General features: G+C 37.5%; 2 protein-coding genes and 1 pseudogene across 2 annotated transcripts; 1 reads left to right on the top strand and 2 right to left on the bottom strand.

The window, feature by feature from the left end:
* Window positions 1-4589: 4589 nt before the first annotated feature.
* On the top strand, window positions 4590-8966 carry LOC142553630 (calcium-dependent protein kinase 8-like). The gene is made up of 9 exons (XM_075664018.1): window positions 4590-4785; window positions 5194-5740; window positions 6367-6490; window positions 6607-6750; window positions 7320-7472; window positions 7576-7691; window positions 7807-7974; window positions 8092-8322; window positions 8494-8966. The coding sequence occupies exons 2-9, from the start codon at window positions 5240-5242 to the stop codon at window positions 8647-8649; spliced, it is 1593 nt and encodes a 530-aa protein (XP_075520133.1). The 5' UTR covers window positions 4590-4785; window positions 5194-5239; the 3' UTR covers window positions 8650-8966.
* Window positions 8756-9952, bottom strand: LOC142554547 (photosystem II 5 kDa protein, chloroplastic-like). The gene is made up of 2 exons (XM_075665211.1): window positions 9654-9952; window positions 8756-8867 (listed from the first exon to the last, which is right to left on the bottom strand). The coding sequence occupies exons 1-2, from the start codon at window positions 9950-9952 to the stop codon at window positions 8756-8758; spliced, it is 411 nt and encodes a 136-aa protein (XP_075521326.1).
* Window positions 9953-10771: 819 nt separating this feature from the next.
* LOC142553631 (phenylacetaldehyde reductase-like) lies at window positions 10772-13368 on the bottom strand (annotated as a pseudogene).
* Between the last annotated feature and the right edge of the window lie 10527 nt (window positions 13369-23895).

The following is a 23895-nucleotide window of genomic DNA, read 5'->3' on the forward strand; positions in this document are numbered from 1 at the left end:
TATCCATATAACAATTTAGCATATGCATAAGGCATTCAACTCGATATATCCAATAGTTTAAGGTTTACAACTTTATAATCGAGGATATGAAATGCAACTAAGGATGTAAATTAGTCGAAGTTCGATTCGATAAAAAGCTCGTCTTTAAGATAAACGAATCAAGCTCAAGTTTTACTAATATTTGGCTCGTTAACTCGTGAATATGTTCGTTAGTAGGCTCATAAATCGCTCTTAGAAGAAAAAATAATTTTGATATTTGATTTATAAATCTTACACTTTACTTATGAAAAAGATATTAAATTTAGTTATTAGAATAAAATTATAAAATTTAATAACAATATAATATTTTTCTCTAAATATATGATTTAGTTTATAATGAATATTTAAATTTATAATTTATATTTCTTAAATTCGTTTATATTTAATAAAATTTCAAATAAGCTCACGAGTTAAATAATATTCGAGTTCAACTCGATCGTAAAGAAATAAAACACAAACGTTCAAAAATTTTAGCTCGTCCCAGCTCGATGGCATTCTGGCCTGGCAAGCCAAGGAAAAAATGGGCTTATTTATAGTGTTGGCCCTTTTATAACTGGCCCAATGTATTCATGTATAAATGGATTCCAACCCAATGGAAAAAGGCGATAATTGCTCTCGATCGTTCCTCTGCCCCTGCCGTAGGCCGTAGTTTATCCTCAAATGATTCATCTTCGGCACTCTCCGCTCCTTCTCACATACTATTCCATATACAAGCTGGAAATATCGATAATTCCATATGGGTTCAGGGTTTTTGAAGTCAAGGAGTTGAAGATGAAAAGAAGAAATGGCGGTTTTCGTGCTGTGGAGAAAGATTCGGAGTTCGAGTTCGACCCGGATAAGGCCCGGGAAGCTTTGAGAAAGCTTGATGAACAGCTGCTCTCTCTCTCCAAGAAACAGGTTGACCCACCAAAGATTAGAGGTATTCTTTAGTATTTATTGAATTGATCATTACTCGATTGGACTTCGTGTTAATTTATTTGAAATCGACACACTTTGATTGAGCTTTTCTTCATCCTAATGGATTAGTTGGAGCAATGCTAAAGCAATCATACAAGCGAGATTTTACATCATGGATTAACCCTTTGGGCGAAAATCTAACCAGAAACTGAAAATTGTTCAAATTTTACGCGTTAATGTTGCAAAATAGTACCTAATTCTGAGATGCACCAAGTTGCCCTGAGTTATATAAATATGGGTTCTCCACTGATCAATCACATTTCTTCTGTTGGAAAATTTTAATATAAGCATGGCCAAATTATCGATTTTGATCACTCTCATAATACAATAATCATGTTGAGTTAGCGAGATACAAGTTTTGGATTAAGGCTGATGGATAATTGAACACATTGTGTCCGGCCTAGGAAATGAGAGAAGAATATGGAATGTAATGAATAACAATGTGGGAGTGTTCTCACTTCTCAGTCAATAACTTGTGTAAGACGGTCTCATAGATCATATTGACCCGTCTCACAGATAAAGATTCGTGATAAGAGACCTACTCCACTTCTCATATATCAATTCATTTTGATCAGAAGTGGAGAATCGAATTTTATTGCAGATTCACCTGTACCTCAATGGCCTTGAGTTTTTTGCATAGTTGACGGGAATATTTAACTTGTGTTGAAATTCAATGGCCATGAGCTTTTTGCGGATCGAAAACTGAAATTATCTCGGTCTTTTACTTTGATACTTCAGTGGCCATCTCGAAAGCTGAAATATGGTGTTGTCAACACGAGCACATAACATGCAGTAGAAATTGATTATTTAACACACAAGTATAACTTGAATAAATAGAAACCAGATTTAAATTATGCACAAGTACGAATATTTATGCAATGACTCATGGAAAAAATTCACTAGAAAAATATGTAATCGTTTATACTAAAATAATACTAGTGAGAATAACAAAATCAAATTCCTTGACACTCTAAGAAATTAAAATGCATCAAAATCAATCAAACTCAAAACTAGACTGCATAAACTGAAGTTGCTTAAAAACAATAGAATAACACTCTTCGATCAAAACTATGCGCCAGTGTTGTTCTGCATGTGTCTTCAACACCAATCAGCAACACGACAATTTTGTGAATTAATCACACAAAGTCTTCACATGAAAATCTCCAATACTGAACTTGTGCAAGTTCAGAAAAACTCCAGCAGCTGCGTAAAGATCCTCTCCAAAGTCGTCGCGTTCTTCTCACAATATTCCATATAAATAGATCTTCATATCTTGACCTAATTATCTTTCTATAAGAACAAAATCTTACAAACATAAAAACAAGAGTTTATTAAGAATAAGACTTTATTCAAATCCAAGATATTATATCTTAGAAATAAATACCAAAAACAAATCATAGTAGATAAATACAAAGATTAGATTAGGTCAGCCAATTTTAAGAATAAATCTTATTATTAGATCAAGTCAAATTAGTCTAGAAATGCAAAACTCTTATTTTTTAAATTTAAATAAAGAACAAAAATTAATTAGGAATAAAATTCCTTTCAATATCTGAGTGACATAACTTATCCGATGCTAATCTGATGCATTTCGCTTTGTATTATATCTCAGCCGTGGACCTTAAACAAGCAACTCCCCGGGTTACTGAAGAAGCACCCGAAATACCAGGATCCTTTTTGGCTTCTGCAGCTACCGTTCTGTTTCTTTTCAGCATTTTTTACAATGTTCTATTCCTTGCAGTCATAAAACCATCCATAGATGGAGAGAAGTCGGTTTTCGCCCCTAGTAATACAGAAGCTGATCAAGAAACAGTTTTGCAGCAAACGTACTTGAGCCCAGAAATCCCCGTCGTCCGATGAAAATGTACGTTTGAATGGTTAATTGAGATGTATATTTTCATGCTGGTATGAATATCAGTCATCTCGTTATTGTTTTCTTGTGGTTGTGTGTTGTCTGAATGTTCATAAACTAATTTAAAAATATATCAGACAGCTCAATTCTGGAAGTTTCATCAAATAAATAAACTGTGTGCAAGTATTTGCTCACACGTAGTCACAAAATAACAATCAATTCGGACAAATCCCTACCACGGTCTACGTCACACCTAATTTTCTCTATTTCTTGTGGGGTAATTTTTGAAACACAACAGCCACAAAAAACATTTAGTGTCGGCTCGAATATATTTCGGATAAAAAATTAATTCAAAAAAAATTACAAGAGGATTTTTATGCAGTAGTTTGTTGTTTTGTGTAAAAGCTACTCCATAAGCTAGATGATTGTCAATGTTTATGTCCCAAACCATAATTCTGTCACTCGATGTAGGATATCTAACAAGTTTTTAAAAGATGTTTGTTTGTTCGGTGCAATAATTGTCCCTGCTTGATAGAGCGATCGAACCGTGGGGCTTGATCTGCTGTGCGGTTTAAAAGATTTGAGTTGCACCATTACCACTAGCTATAGCTTTTGGTAAAGCGGCAAGCGCTCTGTCCTACAATTGGTATCATAGCCAATGTCACGAGTTCGATTCTCATTGATTGCAAGTAGTGCAATTATTGGGAGGGAGATTGTTGGGTGCAATAATTGTCTATGTTTGATAGAGCGATCGAACCGTGATGCTTGAGCTGCTATGCGGTTTAAAAGATTTGAGTTGTACCATTTCCACTAGCTATAGTTTTTGGTAAAGCGGGAAGCGCTCGGTCCTACATTGTTGTATTGTCATAATGAATTATAGTTTTTTAAAAAATCGGCATACACTTAATCGTCATGTATTATTAATAAAAACTATAAATTTCTTTCTCTACGAAAGCAATTTGAGGTTACTGCAGAGCTGGGCGTTGAACCGATCGATTTAGAAAATTCTAAATTTGACTTCTCTTGTGTGATCGATAACATTTCGGAGTGGAGGCCTATATGTACACGTCGAGCTTGCTTCTAGAAGTGTTCGACAAATCAAAATTTGAGACGGATAGGGAAAACTTCTTCTTCATTCATCAAGAACCCGTGATGTTATAGGCTATATAAATTCAAGAAAATGAAATATCATCATTTTATAACATGGAAAAAATAAAATAATATACTACATGGCGTGACACGGAGTTTTCCATGATATCAAGGTATTTATTGATGGGGCCTTTTTAAAAAAAAAATTGGTGATATTTCTAATAAAATATGAAATGGCATTGGGTGACAAAATAGTTGGTAGGATAAATGAATGACTAAGAAAGATTCCTAATCCACTCACTTTTTTCCAACCCCATTTGATCCATTTCTCTAAACTACAATTTTTGGTTTAGAAAAACATAGTTTAGGTGGAGAAAACAAGATTATTCGGATTTATATTTGTGGGATTAGTTGATTCCGTCTATATTTACAATAAAAATAATATTTTTTTATAAACCGAATCGATTTGAAGATCTGTCTCAAAAAATTAACTGTGATATACTTGAGAAAAAAAAATCAAAGTTTGAATAATTAAAAGTAGAGTATGCACCCCTTCCATTTTCTAAAATTTTAATAATTTGCATATTGTTTAATTCAGAACCCAATTTAATTTATTTTTTAAATTTCTTTTAAAGTCAAATTGGCGTGGGTTGAAAATACAAATCTACAAGGAAGAAATATGAAAAATAGAGAGAGAGGTCTTTGCTAAAGAATTATTGGGATTCTCTCTCTCTTCACATGGCGGATTCACACCTTCGCCGATTCATTCATTTCAAATATCAGGTTTTTATTGCTCATTTCTTTTTCCATGATCATGAGTCGGAAGAATAGCTAGCTGTACATTCCAGGTGGGGTTTTTATTCTTATATCCTTGCATCTTTATTCTTTTTCTGCTTTATTGTTTTGTGACATGGCCTCTGGCTTCCCTTTGATTCTTGATAGTTTAATTCTTTCCGGGTTTGTATACATGTCAGATAAATTGTGTTGTGTTTTTTTCTTCTATGGTCAGATGAAATGATTCATGAATTGTTTTGGAGATTTCCTTCACGGGATACAAATTTATTTACCGTTGAAGATAGTTTTTCCCCCAATTATCTCATTTCCATTTTCTGGGAATATGGTCAAATCTGAGTACAGCGTGTTACGAAGCTTGGTAGTAAATATTTTTATTGGTTTTTCCTGTTATTTAGGCAGCTGAAATGTTGGACCGAGTTTTTCTTGACATGATTTCTTGGTGTACTTTGATAAATTCTCAGGGGTTATATTTTTATTCTAAGCATAAGATTAGATTGTTCTTAAATCATGGGAAATTGCTGTACGACTCCTGGTTTTTCTGAGAAGAAGAAAAAGAAGAATAGACCGAACCCTTTTTCAATTGATTATGGTGGAAATCATGGCTCTGGGGTTACGGACAAGCTTGTTGTGTTGAAAGATCCAACTGGACGCGATATTAGTGAAAGATTTGATCTTGGACGGGAGCTCGGAAGAGGTGAATTTGGGATCACTTATTTGTGCACTGAATTGGAAACTGGTGAAAAATACGCCTGCAAGTCGATACCAAAGAAGAAGCTCAGGACGTCTGTGGATATTGAGGATGTTAGAAGGGAGGTTGAGATCATGAAGCATATGCCTAAGCACCCGAATATCGTTAGCTTGAAGGACACTTATGAGGATGATACTGCTGTAAATATAGTCATGGAGCTATGTGAAGGTGGTGAATTGTTTGACCGGATTGTGGCGAGGGGACACTATTCAGAGAGAGCAGCTGCAGCTGTGATGAAGACCATCGTGGAAGTTGTTCAGGTTAAATTGCAATGAAAATGATTTCAGTTCAATTGGAATGACTTGAAGTTGTATTCATTTGTCTTCATATGATGTGTCTATGGAAGTTTATGTTCCGTGATTTTTTTTTGTTTTTCATGAGTTATTTTGTACTCTTGTCGCTTGCATGAGAACTAATTTGTACCACATGAAACTTTAGCTTTAAAACCTTGCAATTCAGGACATAATTTCACTATTATTTGTATACCGACTACACATTCGACCTTCGATCATCAAAAGTTAGTCAACGCGAGCTTCGTGTATATATTATATATTTTGAGGTTAACAAGCTTCATGATTTCATGCATCCTATTTTGTGTTATTTTTTTTCTTTAGAGTGAGTTCTGGAGCATGCCTATTCTTTCAGACTTGTTATTGGATCTGGTTGGTGCACATTAACATTTTACTACCATGGCTTTTTTCTTTATTTGGGAGGTGCCGCATGTGATTTTCTTCGTTTTGTTCATCCTTTATGTTTTTGCAAAAGACGATCATATGTTTCTTAGTTTATTTATTTTGATTTATTTTTGTCTTTTTAGTTTCTACCACATACATGGGTATGATTGTCTTACTTATTTCCTAGTTTGTTGCTTCTTGATTATACCTAGATGTGCCACCAGCATGGAGTGATGCATCGTGATCTCAAACCAGAAAATTTTCTTTTTGCTAATAAGAAGGAAACAGCTCCCTTAAAAGCTATTGACTTTGGGTTGTCTGTTTTCTTCAAACATGGTACGGAAACATCATCATCTAAATGCGTTTTCATGTTGAGTTTTGGCCTTCTTTCCTTGTCTGTCTGGGGCTAACATCTTCTTTCTCTCTCTTTGTCTTATTTTGTGATTCTTTAGGTGAACGGTTCAATGAGATTGTTGGAAGTCCTTACTACATGGCTCCAGAAGTTCTAAAACGCAATTATGGCCCAGAGGTTGATGTTTGGAGTGCCGGAGTTATCCTCTATATTCTACTCTGCGGCGTTCCTCCTTTCTGGGCAGGTTAGTTGTGGTGATTTTGATCTGCTACTGTTTCCAAGTCTTAAGATAATGTACTAAATGGTGTAGGCGACAAGGCTAAGGCGTTGTGAAATAAAGTTCAAAATTAATATAGAAGTCTACTTAAGCAGTCATATAATATGCAATACCATAAACATTAGATGTAGGTGCCAGAATTTCAAGCTACAAGCAATTCACGTGATTCAGTTCAAGTGTTTTTATACAACTGAAATACAGAAATTAAATAGCTAAAGATATTAACATGCGAGTGAATATTATGTATAGAAAGCATAAAGATTCAAATTTATATGGTGATGTTAGAATTTATTTCTAGATTTAAATGCAAAGTTTTGTGCCGTCTTAATTTAACCTGGAAATGGTAAAAGACCAAAATAGAGTAAGGACACGTGCGAGTGGTTTCCTCATGGTTTATTTGTCCAAGGTGTCGAATTTATTAATCCAAAAGCAGACTTCCAAAGTCAATAATGGCTGGTACATCCACTAGTCGTATTGGCTGGTCATTTGTAATTTTTTAAGTTAATTTTCTGAGAAGGCATATTATGATTGTGCAGAAACTGAGCAAGGAGTAGCACAAGCAATTATTAAATCTGTAGTTGATTTTAAAAGGGATCCTTGGCCAAAGGTATCTGATAATGCAAAAGATCTCGTAAAAAAAATGCTTGATCCAGACCACAGCCGGCGTTATACAGCTCAGCAAGTTCTCGGTGATTTTTTTAACTGTATTAGACACTTGAAGTTTTGTGCTTATAACAAATGGGGAGACCAAGTAGAAGTACATTTTCACAGATTTTACTTATTTGAATGCAGAGCATCCTTGGTTACAAAATGCGAAGAAGGCACCAAATGTATCACTGGGTGAGACCGTGAAATCAAGGCTCAAACAATTTTCTATGATGAATAAGCTCAAGAAAAAGGCTCTAAAGGTACATCACACTCGACTACATGCCTCAGCATGATAATTCGATCCCCTTCGAAAGGGGAACATATTTTAAATAAAGACTTCTTTGTTGATTTCCTGGGATTGTCTTGCACATGCAGGTTGTGGCAGAGCACTTGTCGGTGGAGGAAGTGGCTGGACTTAAGGAAGCATTTGAGATGATGGACTCAGGGAAGAAGGGTAAAATTCACCTTGAAGAACTTAGAGTTGGTTTGCACAAGCTTGGTCATCAGATCCCCGATGACGATCTTCAGATTCTAATGGAAGCTGTAAGAATTATATTTCATGATACCCATTTTAGTTCTTGATTTTACTTTATGTAAGGTTTTTGTTTGAATGTTCTGTCACTTGTCCTTTTTCGGCCCTTTGGGGACTATATTGCACAGGCTGATGTTGATGGAGATGGAACTTTGAGCTATGGGGAGTTTGTTGCAGTATCCGTGCATCTTAGAAAGATGGCCAACGATGAGCACCTACACAGGGCTTTTTCCTTTTTTGATCGAAACAAGAGTGGATATATAGAGATTGAAGAGCTTCGAGATGCTTTGAGTGATGATGGTGATGCCAATACCGAGGAAGTTATCAGTGCTATCATTCATGATGTTGATGCAGATAAGGTGCGTTTATCAAGCATATATATGCATACATGCTCTTCCTTGATGATTTTTATGCCCCATTTCCCCCCCCCCTTGTACCTTCCGCCCCTCACTATTGAATTCGTGGATCCTCCCCTATCTGCTTGTAGCATGTATGTTATTTGTCAGAAGTCTCATAATTTTGATTTGCAGGATGGCCGTATAAGTTACGAAGAATTTGCTGCAATGATGAAGGCCGGCACTGACTGGAGAAAAGCATCGAGACAGTATTCTCGTGAGAGATTCAACAGTCTTAGCTTGAAGTTAATGAGGGATGGTTCTACACATTTTGCTAATGAGGGTCGATAAACTGGTCAAGGCCACAGATTTTAAACAGGGCATTTGATCCTAAAAGGGCTGTTCCCTGGTATATTTCTCTTTCCGTTGCAGTTTATGGAGTTGCTTTTTCATTCTTTTACCTTTTACTTCTTTTTCCTCTCCATGAACTAGAGGACTCGTTAGCATCATCAGGCTGAGGCATTCGTTTAATGTCTGTATTTAGGTCGAGTTGTTTAACTCTCAAGTATCTGGAAGTTTAACCATGTAAACACTATCTGTATATATGTAAACTCTGGACTAATGTCTGCTATATCTGAAAATATTAACTTGATTCTACTTTGTCATCACACCACAGAGACATATTCCTGATTGAGAGATTGAGAATTGAAATTTGTGTTACTATTGTATCATGCAACCTGTGTCCTGCCGTCACTATTTCAAACTTAGCAAGAAATTCAAAATTTCAGCGTAAAGTTGGCGCTGAGCGAAACATTTTACTTTTATGAGGCTAAGCACTTCACTTTTATGAGGCTAAGCACTTCAATTTATGATCTTCTGGGATTGATTTCGAGCCCCAAGTAGAGGTGGGAATAAACCTTGGTTCGTTACATATTCCATGAACTATGAAGAACCCATCCCTCTGGTACTGAAATTTGAATAGAAGATTACATTATGTAGAGACTGCGTCTATCCTCTCCCTAGAGGGGATTGGAGCGTCACCAGTTTTAAGATGTTGCGTTTGGGACAGTTGATTCACAAAGAGAAAATTTGAAGTTACATCCGTTTGGTTTTGTTTTGGTTACTCTCCTGAGCACAACGGCTAGGATTCTGTATATTTGGAAATTGGAACTGATAATTGAACGAGTGCCCCTGTTTTTCAGTTCTTGATTTGAATTATCCACACTTCTCGCATCAAACTAAAACTCGAAATATGCCCAAGAACACAATAAGCACAAGATTAAGTAGGTTTTGCAAGAATCATGATTGGCGAAAGATCAACAAGATATATATATATATATAAAGTATTTAATTACTTGTGACAAATTTTCGCGGTGGGCATGGTGACACAAACAGGAGCATATTTCTTCCTGGCTTCCAGAGTCCCCCGCTTGGGCTCCTCCGCCATCGCAACTCTAGCAACGGAGCATGCTGCGGCTGTGGCCACAGCAAACATCAAGTCCCTCCTAGTGCTGTTTCTCTCCTCTTTATCGTTCGTTGTCTCAGTCTCCTTCGAGGCTCTCACCATGAAGGTGCCACGGCGGGGAGTGGCGGGTAGCTGCTTGGCAGCTGCGGAGCCACCCCGGAAGGAGGTGGTCATAGTCATGGAAGCCATTGCAACGTGACAGATGGGGTGTTGGTTGGTAGTTAAAAATGGGGTGTGCCGATGGATATCACACTATAATATGAGGGATTCATACAAATGTGATCCATTTTCTTATCTTGAATTGACAAGTGCTTCCAATTGTGTGGTGCCATGTGTGGAAGAAAATCTTGGTGGGGCCTTTACTTGCGAATACGATGGCCTCAAATTCCTTTTGTTTTATCCTTAAAATTTTCAGCAGGAGCACGATTTAATTTTGAGACTTTTAGCTCTTGATTCCAAAATAGACGATTAATTTATTGGCTTGATCCTTGCAGTTATCTCACTGTAAATCAATGGGGATTCAAATACATGCTTGAATAATGCTTTGTATTTAAAATATTTTTATAGAATAGAAGAATGTACACGCTCGATGAATAACTTGTCATCCTCGAAAAATAGCCAAGGAATCGTGAAAATAGCTAGAGATCTGCTATTTGCTCAACTAGAGCTAGATTAGAGACTGGACTATCATTTTTTGCTGATTGGTTGCCGAGATGCTTTTCCGCACATCTATTGCTTGTTTCTGTAGAGAGAATCATGCAGGAGATTGATCCTTCTATTGAAATTACCAAAGACCGTTGGACTGAAAACATCAGGCCGAATAAAGTGGACCAACATATATCAATGGGTAGTTCGATTCATGGCTGACTCTTCTGCCCGTCCAAATCAACAACTGATCTGAACATACATCTATCAATCTTCATCGATTGATGCTAGCAGAAGGGTCGAATAAGCACAGTTATTAAGAGGGTTATGACAATATTAGATGATGTATAAATGTGTCATGTCTAATGATCAAGAACTTCAGAATATCATTTGTATATAAAGTTCAACAAGAAAAACAATTTATTACGGCATTTCCAGTTTACGCCACGATCAAGGCGACATGATTTTGTGTTTTATTTGTCGTAAAGAGCAAACAAATAGCATTAAAAGAAGTTCTTCCCCTTCAAGCTTTCCACAGTTTCCTTGATGCTATCTTTAAAAGAAATTAACTCAATGCCTAGGCTTTTTGCTCTCTCTTTTGAGACCTGGTAGTTTGGTGGAAATGGCTTGTCATCAGCACACCTGCATAGAAGAGCAAATTTCCAAAAAAGAAAAATATATAAAGAATCAAGCGATCCTATATGGTTCACTTCAAATTCCAAGAAATATAAGTAAAAGAAGTAAGACTCACTTCTCAGGAAGGTGAAAGGTTGGGTACAGTTAACGCAATATTTCCACAATCTCTGAGTAGTGGATGACACTTTCCACCATGCAATATCTTCCACTGGCCAAAGGGTTTTCAAATGCCAGAATGTGTGCGTTTGCAACATCTTTGACATTTACCCACCCAAAGGTAGCATTTGGGTATGTATCTGCACCTGCACTTTCCAAAGATGGTGACAGAGATATTATAGAACTAAAAGCTGTGTTTAGAGAATATGAATTTGATTTTGTTTTTCATGGTTCTTTAGGTCGTAATGTAACTTTATCTTGGATATTCTAAGGCCATGGTCTTACGTCAATATTTAGCACTTTAGGCAATACTCTATCTTTTGTCCTGGACTTTTAGTCATCATAAATTGGTGGACGTCCTGCCTAAGGTATGATGAGATAATTTTTTTTTTTTAAAAAAAAAGACTAACCATTGACTAAGTTCAAGATCGCAGCAGAACTGGTATTAAGAGTTGGCTGCAACAGTGGACCAATTACCATAGCTGGGTTTATGGTAACCATGTCAATTCCCTTTTCTTTCACAAATTTCCAGGCAGCATCCTCAGCCAATGTCTTTGAAAGAACATACCATTGCTATAGAAGCGATATGACCAAAGAAGTTTGTAAGAAATTCAATTTACTTAGCCCCCAAAAAACAAGAATGTCACACGCCTAGAATGCATAGAATCATATTTCGTTTCAAAGTTTTCGATTAATACGGGGACATAGGTCTAGCGGCTGTAACAAAAAGTAACAATGCTTAGATCCTTACTAACACGATCAAGGCTTCTCACAAATAACAGAGAAACTGAACATTCACCTGCATTTGCCTGCAAAATTCTGGGTCAGACCACCATGTCTCATCAATGACCACTTCCGGCGATCGAGGTTTACAATTGAAAGCAACAGCAGCCATAGAAGATGTTAAAACAACCCTTTTAACTGATGATGTTTTTGCACATGAGCCAAGAACATTGAGTGTCCCCTTTACCGCAGGATCAATCAATTCTGCCTGATGGAAACAGTGAACTAAGCTGACAGGTAGTCGTACCATATGGTTTTTTGTTTAAAACTATATAATATAAGATTATAGCTGACCAAAACAAGCTTCATTTATACATTAATCTATCAGACCTATAAATTTTGTATGCACCATTCAAGTGAATAATCAAGAAAACGTCCATCTTTGCTTTCCCTCTTTATCTAGGACCTTTTTTTTATTAATAAAATACAGTTTCCACAAATATGAGGCCATTTTGATACCTCTTCTGTTTCCATAATCATCGAATCCTAGTTTTCTTTGGTTTCACCTGAGTAGTCCATATTCTTCCATGAAAACATAAAAGGGGCAGTAACCTGTGGATCTGTGACTGCGTGGTAGAAAGGAGATGCGGTGTGAAAAACGCCATCACATCCATCAACTACAGCATCAAAAGACCCTTCTTCCAGTAGATTTGCTTTTTGTCAATTGAAGTCTCTCCTTGGCCCCATCAAGTGCTAACAAGTGCTGCGTTTTCTTAGGATCATCTACAGATTATTCCAGAACGTCAACATGCCATCAAGATTTTCTCGCAACCACAACAGATTAAAGTAAATCTTAAAATTCTTAACATTTTCACTTTTCTACATCAAATTTTAACCCGAATTTCTGCCCACAGGACTCGAACAATCGTACTATGACTATGGTCCACCCTCATAAACGAACACATGACTGCAGGTAAAGCAAACCCGTTTCTGAAGTTGGCACAAAATCCAGAAACTCCCAAGTAAGAATCAAGCCCATATCAACAAAGGATATAATACACACAAAATCTCCCCCAAATAATAATAATAATAACAATAATAACAAGAAGATAAGTCGAGAGTTTTACAGAACTGGGATCCCTAACAGAGGCTCTGACAGTGTAACCACGCTGCAGCAAGAATTTGACCAGCCACGAAGCTATGTATCCAGATGCTCCTGTTACGCACACAGTCCTCATCGCTACGGCGATCGTCTAAATCTTCGTTCTTCTCAATGGAATCCTGATTACTCGCTCTGCTAATCTTGGATCAGCGCAAGTAAATCAAGCCAGCTTTTGTTTCAGTCTTACGTAGATGCTTTGTTTACGTTACGATCATTATCACCAAGACCAATTTTGTTTGGCGCAACTTTAATGTATTCCTTAGTCGACTATTTCCATCGGAGAATAGGTCTCACGTTTTCACTGATCTCGTTTTAAGAATTTTTATACGTGAGACATATCAGTTTTATCAATATTCACAATAAAAAATAATATTTTTAACATAAAAAATAATATTTTTTATGGATGAACCGTATAAGATATTCGTTTAACAAAATACGACCCGTGAGATCGTCTCAGACAAATTTTTACTTTGATCGGACGAAATCTTCTCCATATTTGGTCAAATATTTAAAATGATGTTAGATTTTGCTCAAATAAGTTTTTTTTATATACAATATTTAAAATTAAATATATTAAAATTAACAAAATATAATTAATCCTTAATAAAATATTTGATTCAATTATTTTTTAATTAAAAATTATCAATATAGTATTTTATTCATTGCTTGGAACATTTTTTTTATATGCGCATGTGTAAATTTTAATGTTATCAAATCAAATTTGGTTTTGCTTCAACTTTCACATGTTTCTTTGTTGACTTTTTTTTAAGACGTATTCGAAATTACTTAGATGCACACATTTAATGTCATATAACATTAGACGAACATATCTATATCTGTCATACAGATTTACTCAATTCATATCTAAAATGAAAAATTAATATTTTTTTCATAAAATATAAGGATCGGATAATACGTCTAACAAAATTGACACAATCTCGTAATTTGACAAATACAAGCCTACAACTTTGACAGAATCCTTTGTTAGCTGTTTTTAGGGCATACTCGAAATTCATTCTATCCTTATTCATGGGCTACATTTCTATTACATACATAAATGTTTGGGTTTACGAGCCCGCACCTAAGTGGGTCGGGTCACCAACAAATGATTGGTTTTTTAAATATGGGCTTTTTAAACACATTAACTTTACATAAATAAAATTATTAAACAAACGTATGAAGTATTTTTTTCCCCAAAATCCATTTAGTAAAAACATGTAAAAAAAATTGTATTTTATCCCAAATAAATCCTTAAATATATATTTTAGAACAATAGCCATACATTTTTCATTTCAATAAAATGGTTTTCCTGAAATCAAATATTATAACCAAGAGACATATGATGATTTAAATGATTTCATATAACATATTTATCTTGAAAGATAAAATTTTATGAAATGTTAGATAAATATTTAGTGTTTTCGCAATCCAACAACTAAGTTTTAATTAAGTCAGATAAAGTTTTATGATATTAGCATGCTCGAAATTTTTTTATGAAAATAATTTGGTTTTTAATGATGATACTAACGAAAAATTTAGGGTCCTGATTTCAGCAAGTTTTACTAGTCCAGACGGAGGTTTCGAAATTGTTCTGAGCCTGAAATCATGAATAAGACCGTTAGAAGGGGGCCAGGAGGGTGTTTCGGCGTAGCCCCTTCGACATTCAAGTCAGAGACTGAGGATATAAGTGGGGAGCAGCTCAGGGTGCTGTTGAAAAATAATATATTGAATGACTCAACTGAACACTAAAACATGATATTTATAGGAGGGTACATGCGTCCTTGACGGGCCTTCCATCTTAGTTGGGGATGGGCCAGGGCTCCCACATCTGAGTCGAAATGAATCGTAGGTTCGAAATTCGATTAGTTGTATTGTCCTCGGTTTACAAGGCGTGAGTTGTGCATTTTTTCTTTGCTGCTCATTTGAAACGTCTGCTATTCATTTTGTTTAAAAATGGTTACAAATTATTTTACATTTTGTAAGGGTTCGGCCGAAATCATGAGAGGTAAAAAAAAACTTTTAAATTAATTCGTAATTAGTCGTTTCGAAGGAGTTTTAATCCCGAAAAATTCCAAATTTTAATATAAAATTCCCAAATTAAAAACTTAGACTTTTAATAATTATTTAGGACGTGTCAGAGTCAATGAAATCAAGAAAAAGTAAAAAAAACGTGAAATTTTACGTCTAGGGGTAAAACGATAATTTTACACCCGAAAATTTTTAAACGTCATGACAGTGCTCTAATTCCTGTTTTATATGTTAATATGATCATTTTAAATGTTTATGAATTTTTATATGTTTAAATTGTGATTTTTAAATATTCATGGATTTTTACGATTTAATCTTGACATTTAAAAGACATGTTGCATGCTTGGTTTAAAAGAAAAACGATATTATATGCATTTTTTTAAGTGATGGAAATACGAAATGTTGAAGGACGTGAATGAATTGTGACTAAATACGATGATATGTTGGAAATATCGTGAGGGTTATGGTCCCAGTATTAGCCCGACGATCGTGTTTCATTGGATACAGATACGAATACGTTAATATCTTAATACGTTGGCCAATGCCCAGTTGACAGGTGAGAGTGTTGTTGGTGTCCCCGCCGTCCAGTACTGTGGTTTTCTCTAGATAGATGCATCGCCCAATACGAAAACGAATACGAGTCACAATCACGATCTGAATTCAACAAACACGAATATGAATATGAATATGTTGATATGAAAATGTTTATGAAAATGATTATGTTTAAAGTATGTATCTGCATGAAAAAGATATTTGAAGTACAAGTATTTTCACTGTTGTATGTGATATGTATATGTAGTACTTGTTATCAAGATTATTGTGTGTTGAGTCTTTAGACCACTAGGTGTGATTGATGAATGTGATTATGATAATAATGTCAATGAAGGTCTTGATGGTTGATCTGACTGGACTGAAGGTGCACATAACCCGAAGACCGACGCTAGCTTTCCGCACTAGGTATGAATTATGAGTTTAAGATTATGTTAAAAATATTTTATGACTTTTATTTATGTTTGTGAGTGGTTTTTGAAAAGTTATAGTATGAGCTATATTTTTCAAATAATGTTTTTAGGTTTGTTGAATGTTTGACAATTTTATGCTTAAACTATTTCATTTGGAATTTTTAAATGTTAGTTGGTTTGGTTATTTTAAAATGGCGTCAAAAGTAATTTAATTTTTTTATGCAAGTGTTCGGCCGATGCTAGTAAGGGTTTAAAAAAAAATTTCTAGTACGTTTTAAGAAAACGAATAGCAAACGTTCATCATTAATCTCCATAAGTTTGGAAACAAATTAAATCACCTTCCCATTTGAAGGTCCAGATCTGCGTTAGGCTCCCCTACTCGCCAACCACAACCCCTTGCGCTCGTCGCCTTGCCTACGCTCTTGCCACAGTCTCGCCTCACAACCACACCCTCGCGCAGCCCTCGCCCGTCCTCGCGCCATAGCCCTCCTCAAACTCCTGCGCAGCCTAGTCCTATCGTCTTCATCTCGCCTCGTCCCCGCCCTTCTCCCCTGCCAGCACCCACGCCCGCAAGCGCCGTGCCCTCGCCCCCTCCGTCTCGCCTACAGCCTGCGGCGCCACAGCCCCTCGCCCTCGCTACATCCTCGCCCGTCGCCCTCCGCCTCGTTTCACATCATCGCCCGCAACCTCATAACAGCCCACTCCCCTCCAGCCTTGCCCTTCGAGTGCTCTCCGCGCCTTCAGCTCCTCGCCAGCCTCGCCCATCCTCTCCCCCGCCCTGCGCCCAGTAGGCGCCTTTCTCCCTTCCTTGAGTGCCCGCCTAGCACAGCCTCGCCTCGAGTGCTCGCCTAGCACACCCTCGTCCTGAGTGCTAGCCCACAACGCTTCACGCTCGCCTCGCGCACTCGTCCAGCAGCCCCGCTCGCCCATCATGCCCTCGCCTAGCAGCCTGCATGCCTTCGCACACAGCCGCCAGCTTGCCCAAGCTCGCCCTCACACCCTTGCCCAGCCGCCTGCAAGCCCTCGCCCACATCTGCGCAAGCTCGCCCACACACCCTTCGCAGCGGTAAACATCGTTTGTTGTCAACAAACCAAATAAATTTTTCTAACACGGTACGCCCTCGTCGCCCTCATCTTAAAGGTCCTCTACTAACCTTTTGAAGGAAAATAATTTTCCACTTCTCCGCCCCCTTGACTCCTCTGCTAAAATAGTCCTTAGCATGAAAAATAAATCTTCAACCTCCTCAACTTCTAAATCCTCTGCTAGGTGATGCCTTAGCAGGAAAATAAAACTCTCACCTCATCATCTCGTTACTCATCTACTAAGCCAGGCCTTATAAGGAAAAATCAAACTTTAACCTCCTCACCCTCTGACTCCTCTGCTAGGCGATGCCTCAGTAGGAAAAATCAAACTTCAATTTTCTCACCCTCTAACTCCTCTGCTACGCGAAGGCTCAGCAGAAAAATAAAACTTTCACCTCCTCATTCTCTAACTCATCCGCTAGGTGATGCCTCAGCAGAAAAAAAAAACTTAATTTCCAACTCCTCACCTCCAACTCCTCTGCTAGGCGATGCCTCAGCAGAAAAAAAAGTTTCACCTCCTCACCCCAGTCTCCTCTGCTAGGCGATGCCTTAGCAAGAAAATAAAGCTTTCACCTCGTCACCCCTGACTCCTCTACTAGACTTAGCCCAAGTAGGTAAATTTAATTTCTCCTCATCAACTCTTCTCCTCTACTAGGCACAGCACAAGGAGGTAAATTTAAATTTTCTTCTCCACTCTGCTTCTCTACTAGGAGATGCCTCAGTAGGAAAAATTTAAAAATTTCTATACTCCACTCTACTCTTCTACTAGGCGATGCTTTAGTAGGAAAAATTTTATTTTTCTCCTTCCCAACTCTGCTCCTCTACTAAGCAATACCTTAGTATGAAAATTTAACTTTCAATCTCTTCACCTCTTCTCCTCTATTAGGCATAGCCCAAGTAGGAATTTTCAATCTTCTCACCTCTTCTCTTCTACTAGGCATCGCCCAAGTAGGAAAATTTAAGTTTCAATCTCCTCACCTCTATTCCTTTACTAGGCGATGCTTTAGTAGGAAAATAAAACTTCCACTCCTCACCTTCTGACTTCTCTGCTAGGTGATGACTTAGCATGAAAATAAAACTTTCACCTCTCCACCCTCTGAATCCTCTGCTAGGCGATACCTTAGCAGGAGAATAAAACTTTCATCTCCTCATCCTTTGACTCATCTGCTAGGCGACGCCTCAGCAGGAAAAATCAAACTTCAACCTCCTCACCCTCTACTCATCTGCTAGGTGAAGCATTAGCAGGAAAATTGAAGTTTTCAATCTCTCTAACTCTTCTCCTCTACTAGGCGCAACCCAAGTAGGTAAAATTTAGTTTATATCACCATCATAATACAACAACATCTATTAAATGAGTAGAAGAACATTGCTTTATTTAATTTAACTGATTACATAGGACAAATTCAAAAATGAAATACATCAATGATAGAATCAAGAATGATATTTCATAAGGTGGTAAACATTCCAGGGTCTCTTTAAAGACTTGCCTTGAGCATTCTCCAATTAATAATCTCAAGAATTAAATTTCTCGATCACTCTGAAAAGAACCTCCCACTTTGGGTCCAACTTTTCCCCTCTGCTCTTCTTGTACCTTCAATAGGACGAAGTCACCAACTTCTTCCTTTCCTAATCATGTTAACCTCCACACACGCTCTTTTTTCATCCTCCCTCACTACTCCTTCATAACACCGAAGTACGAATTTTTGGTCCCCGCACAAGACTCCACCTCCTCTTCCCACAGGAAACTTAAGCTTCTGATGATAAGTGGAAGCTACGGCTCTAAAATCCTTCAGGGCTAGCCATCCTAGAATTCCATTATACGCTGACAGGATATCCACCACAGTGAAGGCTATAATTTTTGTTACCCGCCGAGGATCAGTCTCCAAGGAAAGGGGAAGAACAATCTGACCCAAAGGCGGGATGGCGTGTCCTGCAAACCCATACAGCGGGGTAGAGACCGGCTCAAACTCAAATCCTTCCACCTTTATTTGATCCAAAGTGCTCTTGAACAAAACGTTTACAGAGCTTCCATTATCAATAAATATCATCGCCACATCATAATTGGCGATTGTGGCCGTCAACACCAAGGCATCGTTATATGGAGTCACAACGCCTCGGAGGTTTTCTGGCCCAAAGCTGTTGAAGGGGTTTTGTGGTAAGTCTGCACCCGTAGATATCTCAAAGTTCTCTAACCTTCTCCCATGTGCCTTCCAAGCTCGCCCAGAGTCTCCATCAGTAGCACCTCCCGAGATCATATGAATCATTCATCTCGTAGGATGGTTATCCTCATTCATTTCCCTCATTAGTTCGACGGGCTCCTGAGAGCATCTTGACCTCGACCTTCCCCTCTCTGCTCTCCGACCCTCTGATTTATTCACGTAGGGCCTTGACCACGCCTAGGGGACGGACGAGACCTCTGTCGACTCTCGGATGAGGATCCTTCTTGTCTGTCCCGTGAAGACAATCTAGCACTGTTCTCAACACTTTGCGACTTCTCCCACCTTTCCTCAGGTTCCCTCACCAACATCACCTTGTAATGACTCCTATCCAGAGGAACATAGGATGAGAATTGTCCTCTGCCACTAGCTTTGTCCTCCTCCCTCTCGCCCCCACCTCTCTTCCTAACTCCTATTTCCGCTCCCTCAACTCTACTTTCCCCAAGCCGCTAATCCATCCTCTTATGTCGCTGGGTATTTTCAAGATTTACATATTTTTTCACTCAAGATAACAGATCATCATAACTTGATGAAGGTTTCTTGACCAACGATTTAAAGAACTCCTCTCCCCTCAGTCATTGGGTAAAGACACTTATCATGATGTCAAGGGAAACATCTGTTATATCCAGCACTGCATCGTTGAAACGCCTCCTTGGGTAAAGACACTTATCATGATGTCAAGGGAAGCATCTGTTATATCCAGCACTGAATCGTTGAAACGCCGGATAAATTCTCCCAGAGTTTCAGTCTCTTGCTGCTTCATCACAAACAAGCCCAAATAATTTCTTTGGTGCCTCTTGCTTCTAGCGAATCTGTGCAAGAAAGCATCGGAAAAATCATCGAAAGATCATAGGGAGTTGGGCTGCAAGATGTTAAATCATTGCTGGGCTGACCTCACCAACGTGCCCAGAAACACCTTACACTTAACTCCATCTGAATACTGATGAAACAGAGCTGCGTTCTCTAACCTTCCCAAATGTTCTTCTGGGTCAGTACGTCAATCGTACTCTCCCACATTTGATTGTCGCAAACTTGGAAGAAGCCCTTCTTCCAAAATGACAAGTGAAAAAGGACTTCCTCTCCTGGGTGCCGGCGCTCTGCTTCCCAACTGCTGCCTCAACATCCATATTTCCTTCCACATCTCTCTCATCTCCATATTCCCTTTGTTTGGGAGGGGCTGTGTCTCTTCAACCCTACTTTGGTGGCCCTCAGCATTTTTCTCTCGCTCCTGGCGAATGGCCTGTTTATCAGGAAACATAGATTCTTGGTTCCTCTTCATTGCCTCGTCCACTGTCCGGGTAATAAATTTCCCCAACTGTTCCAGGGTCAAATTCCCCACATTCTCACTGGGACGGGGTTGCTCGACCCTTGTTTCGTGACGAGGTTGTTCCTGCCTCGGCTCAAGACGCGGTTGTTCTGGCCTCGTCTCAACATGCGATTGTTCGGGTCCCATCTGAGGACGCGACGATGCTGAGTTAGCTCTTCTGCTCCCTCTCATGCCCACCATCTCTACGTCTCAACTCAAAGTTTCCCACAGACGGCGCCAAGTGATACTCACGGAAAATTTAGGGTCCGATTCCAGCAAATGTCACTAGTCCAGACGCAGGTTTTGAAATTGTCCTGAGCCTGAAATCACGAATAAGACCATTAGAAGGGGGCAGGAGGGTGTCCGGCGTAGCCCCTCCGACGCTCAAGTCAGAGACTGGGGATATAAGTGGAGAGCAGCTAAGGGTGCTGCTGAAAAATAATATATTGAATGAATCAACTGAACACTCAAACTTGATATTTATAAGAGGGTACCTGAGCCCTTGACGGGCCTTCCACCTTAGTTGGGGATGGGCCAGGGGTCCCACATCCTATTTGGGCCTAACCCTAGCGGGCTCATCTATGGGGTATCAAATGATGCTTAATTTTGTAACGCCAGAAAATCGTTAGTGAATGCCACTAGCACGTTAGTTAATTTTATATGTATTTAATATATGCTCGCGATGTAATGCCCAATTTTTCGACAGAGCCTCATGCACAAATATATTTAATTAGTTGCCTTATTATTATTTTAATTGTTTTAAAAATTTATTTAACTTTAATGCTCTAACGTGATTAAAAGTTCGTTTAGATTTTTAAGGAGATAGATTCGACATAAACTATGAAGAAACATCAAGGAAAAAAATATGGTATATTTTGAAAAATAATAGGAGCCAAAATAAAATAAATGTGTGTATATAGACACACACACACAATATATATATATATATATATATATATATATATATATATATTTAAACAAAAATACAACGTAGATATACAATATATATGATTTAGCCAAGAAATGTAATTATCCGGACTACTCTGCAGGCTCGTGAACATATTCATGCGTGAATAGCTGGGGAGGAAAGACAAGGGGTAAATAACGAGAAAATACATCGCACCTGGTCGGATGGGCGGAATGTATAAGTGAAAGGTGTCATGCCATATATTGAAACATTTAAGTTTTGGTGATTTGTTCGCTTTAAGAAATAAATCCGATCATATTAAAATTCAGTACACCGAAAAATTCAGTAGCTAGTAAGTTCAGTAGACCACTTACACTCACTATCCGATTGTTTACTAAGGTCTATCGAATTGACTGGGCAAGCTTTACTTACTATTTCCAGACTACTGAAAATGTCAATGATCATTTATGACATCAGATTTGCAACCCCATTTAATGAATCATAAATCCAAAAAATTATACATTCAAAGAATTCTTAACATTCTATTTATAGAGAAATATTATGGTCACTTGATTGCCAAGTCATAAACATTTATTCTCGCCTTTTAATTTTGGATCAAAACAAATGATATGTGAAAAATTATACGATTGCATTAATGATCTCGGTACAATTCATTTATAATCATGCAACTGAACGTTAGAGATCATCTATAAAAGCCAACAATCTCTTTGGCATTCAGACCTACACACTTACGCAATTTATCATTTGTGACTTGCTAAGAGTTTTGCTGAAAAATATTCAGAGTACACTTATCAAGTTTTTATCAAATCTTTTCAGAGATCATCAAGTGTTATTTATACTAATTGTAATCTTTATTAGTATTATCATCTGAGTGAATTTTGTAACAAACATAAAAAGTCTTTCTTTTCAGAAGTTTATTTAAAGGTTGTGATGAAACTGATACTAAGATTTTAGTAAGCACTGTTAAGTCCTACTGAAGTGGGTGCTTACAGAAGCTGTAAATATCAAAGTATTTTAGTGTATACTTTCTGAAAATAGAAGAAAGAGACACGTAGAAGGTTTTTATTTTTCAAACTTCTAGAAATAATCACTGTGTCTTATTTATATCCTTATCACTTTTACATCTATTCTCAGAATTTCAGTAGATTCATTCTGCATCGCATACCAATTGTCTGTTAATATTTGAAGGACGAGATCAGACTTCTGCTATTAAGACTCGACACTTAATGAGGTCAGCTTATTGATATAGTAGGGTGCAATTCTTGAATCGGGGAGGTACTTTTCTAGATCTTTTTTCCCACAGTATCCCTGATCGAGCAAAACTTGCACTGTGGAAACCTTAATAAAAATATAATTTTGTATGCTCAAAAATTAATCGCAAGTGCACGATGTCAAGTAATAGTATAATGTACGTGAGTACGAGTATCGTTCCACTGAAGACTGTATTTGACGATTATTATTTTCAGTTATTCAATCGTTAGCAATGAAATTTGATTGATTGGTTTAGTACTACTATGCTCGAATAAACATGCAAATAAAAAGATCAATAATTAAATAATAAAATATAATATCTAAAATGGTTGATTAAAATTCAATAAGAAATGAATTTGTTGAGAATTTCGGTTCACCTACCCCTCGTTAAGTAATTAATTCGTTCGATAGTGACTGCATGCTTCCAACAGGATTTCCTATTCAATTGGACACACTCTCTCGAGCTATGCCAAACTAATTCTACTCAATGAAGTAATTAAACGTCTTTAATTATTTATCAAGAGCGAATTGCATGTCGATCTATGAAATCCCCTAGTTTTCGACCCTTAAGACTATAACTATCGGCGCGTATCAAATTTCATATATCTATATAAATTGTAGATACACGCATTATACTACTCGTTCCTATCACAAGTTATTCTCTCGAACTCACTCGCAATATAAAAACGTTATTAAAGTTAGCTACGCTTTAACAACACGATAAAACAATAGTATAATCAAGAATAAATCAGAAATCGATATGTAAATTAATTATATCAAAGTTTGGGGTAGGATCTCCTTAAATCCCAACAAATAATAAAGGTTTAGCTACTCGAATTCATATTAAAAATAAACAAAACAAAGTTTAAAAGATGAAAACTAAATTAGAAATACTAGAATTGACGAGAAGCACGAAGAACGATGCTCGGAAATCTTCGAATCTTCAATCCAAGCGCAAAAACCCTCTTCAAGCTTGTGGCGGCTGCTCCAATGAAGTCTGAATTAATCAAAAACGTCCCAAGATCCTTCCCATATC

Source organism: Primulina tabacum, chromosome 8 (genome assembly GCF_025594145.1).
Source record: "Primulina tabacum isolate GXHZ01 chromosome 8, ASM2559414v2, whole genome shotgun sequence".
Classification (NCBI taxonomy): domain Eukaryota; kingdom Viridiplantae; phylum Streptophyta; class Magnoliopsida; order Lamiales; family Gesneriaceae; genus Primulina; species Primulina tabacum.

Bases quoted from the DNA above. Each gene is read 5' to 3' on its own strand.
- LOC142553630 (XM_075664018.1), top strand. From the start codon at position 5,240: ATGGGAAATTGCTGTACGACTCCTGGTTTTTCTGAGAAGAAGAAAAAG. The intron at 6,491-6,606 runs GTACGGAAACAT...GTGATTCTTTAG, and splicing joins GTCTGTTTTCTTCAAACATG to GTGAACGGTTCAATGAGATT. The intron at 8,323-8,493 runs GTGCGTTTATCA...TTTGATTTGCAG, and splicing joins ATGATGTTGATGCAGATAAG to GATGGCCGTATAAGTTACGA.
- LOC142554547 (XM_075665211.1), bottom strand. From the start codon at position 9,952: ATGGCTTCCATGACTATGACCACCTCCTTCCGGGGTGGCTCCGCAGCT. The intron at 8,868-9,653 runs GTAATTAAATAC...TTAAACTTCCAG, and splicing joins ACCGCGAAAATTTGTCACAA to ATACTTGAGAGTTAAACAAC.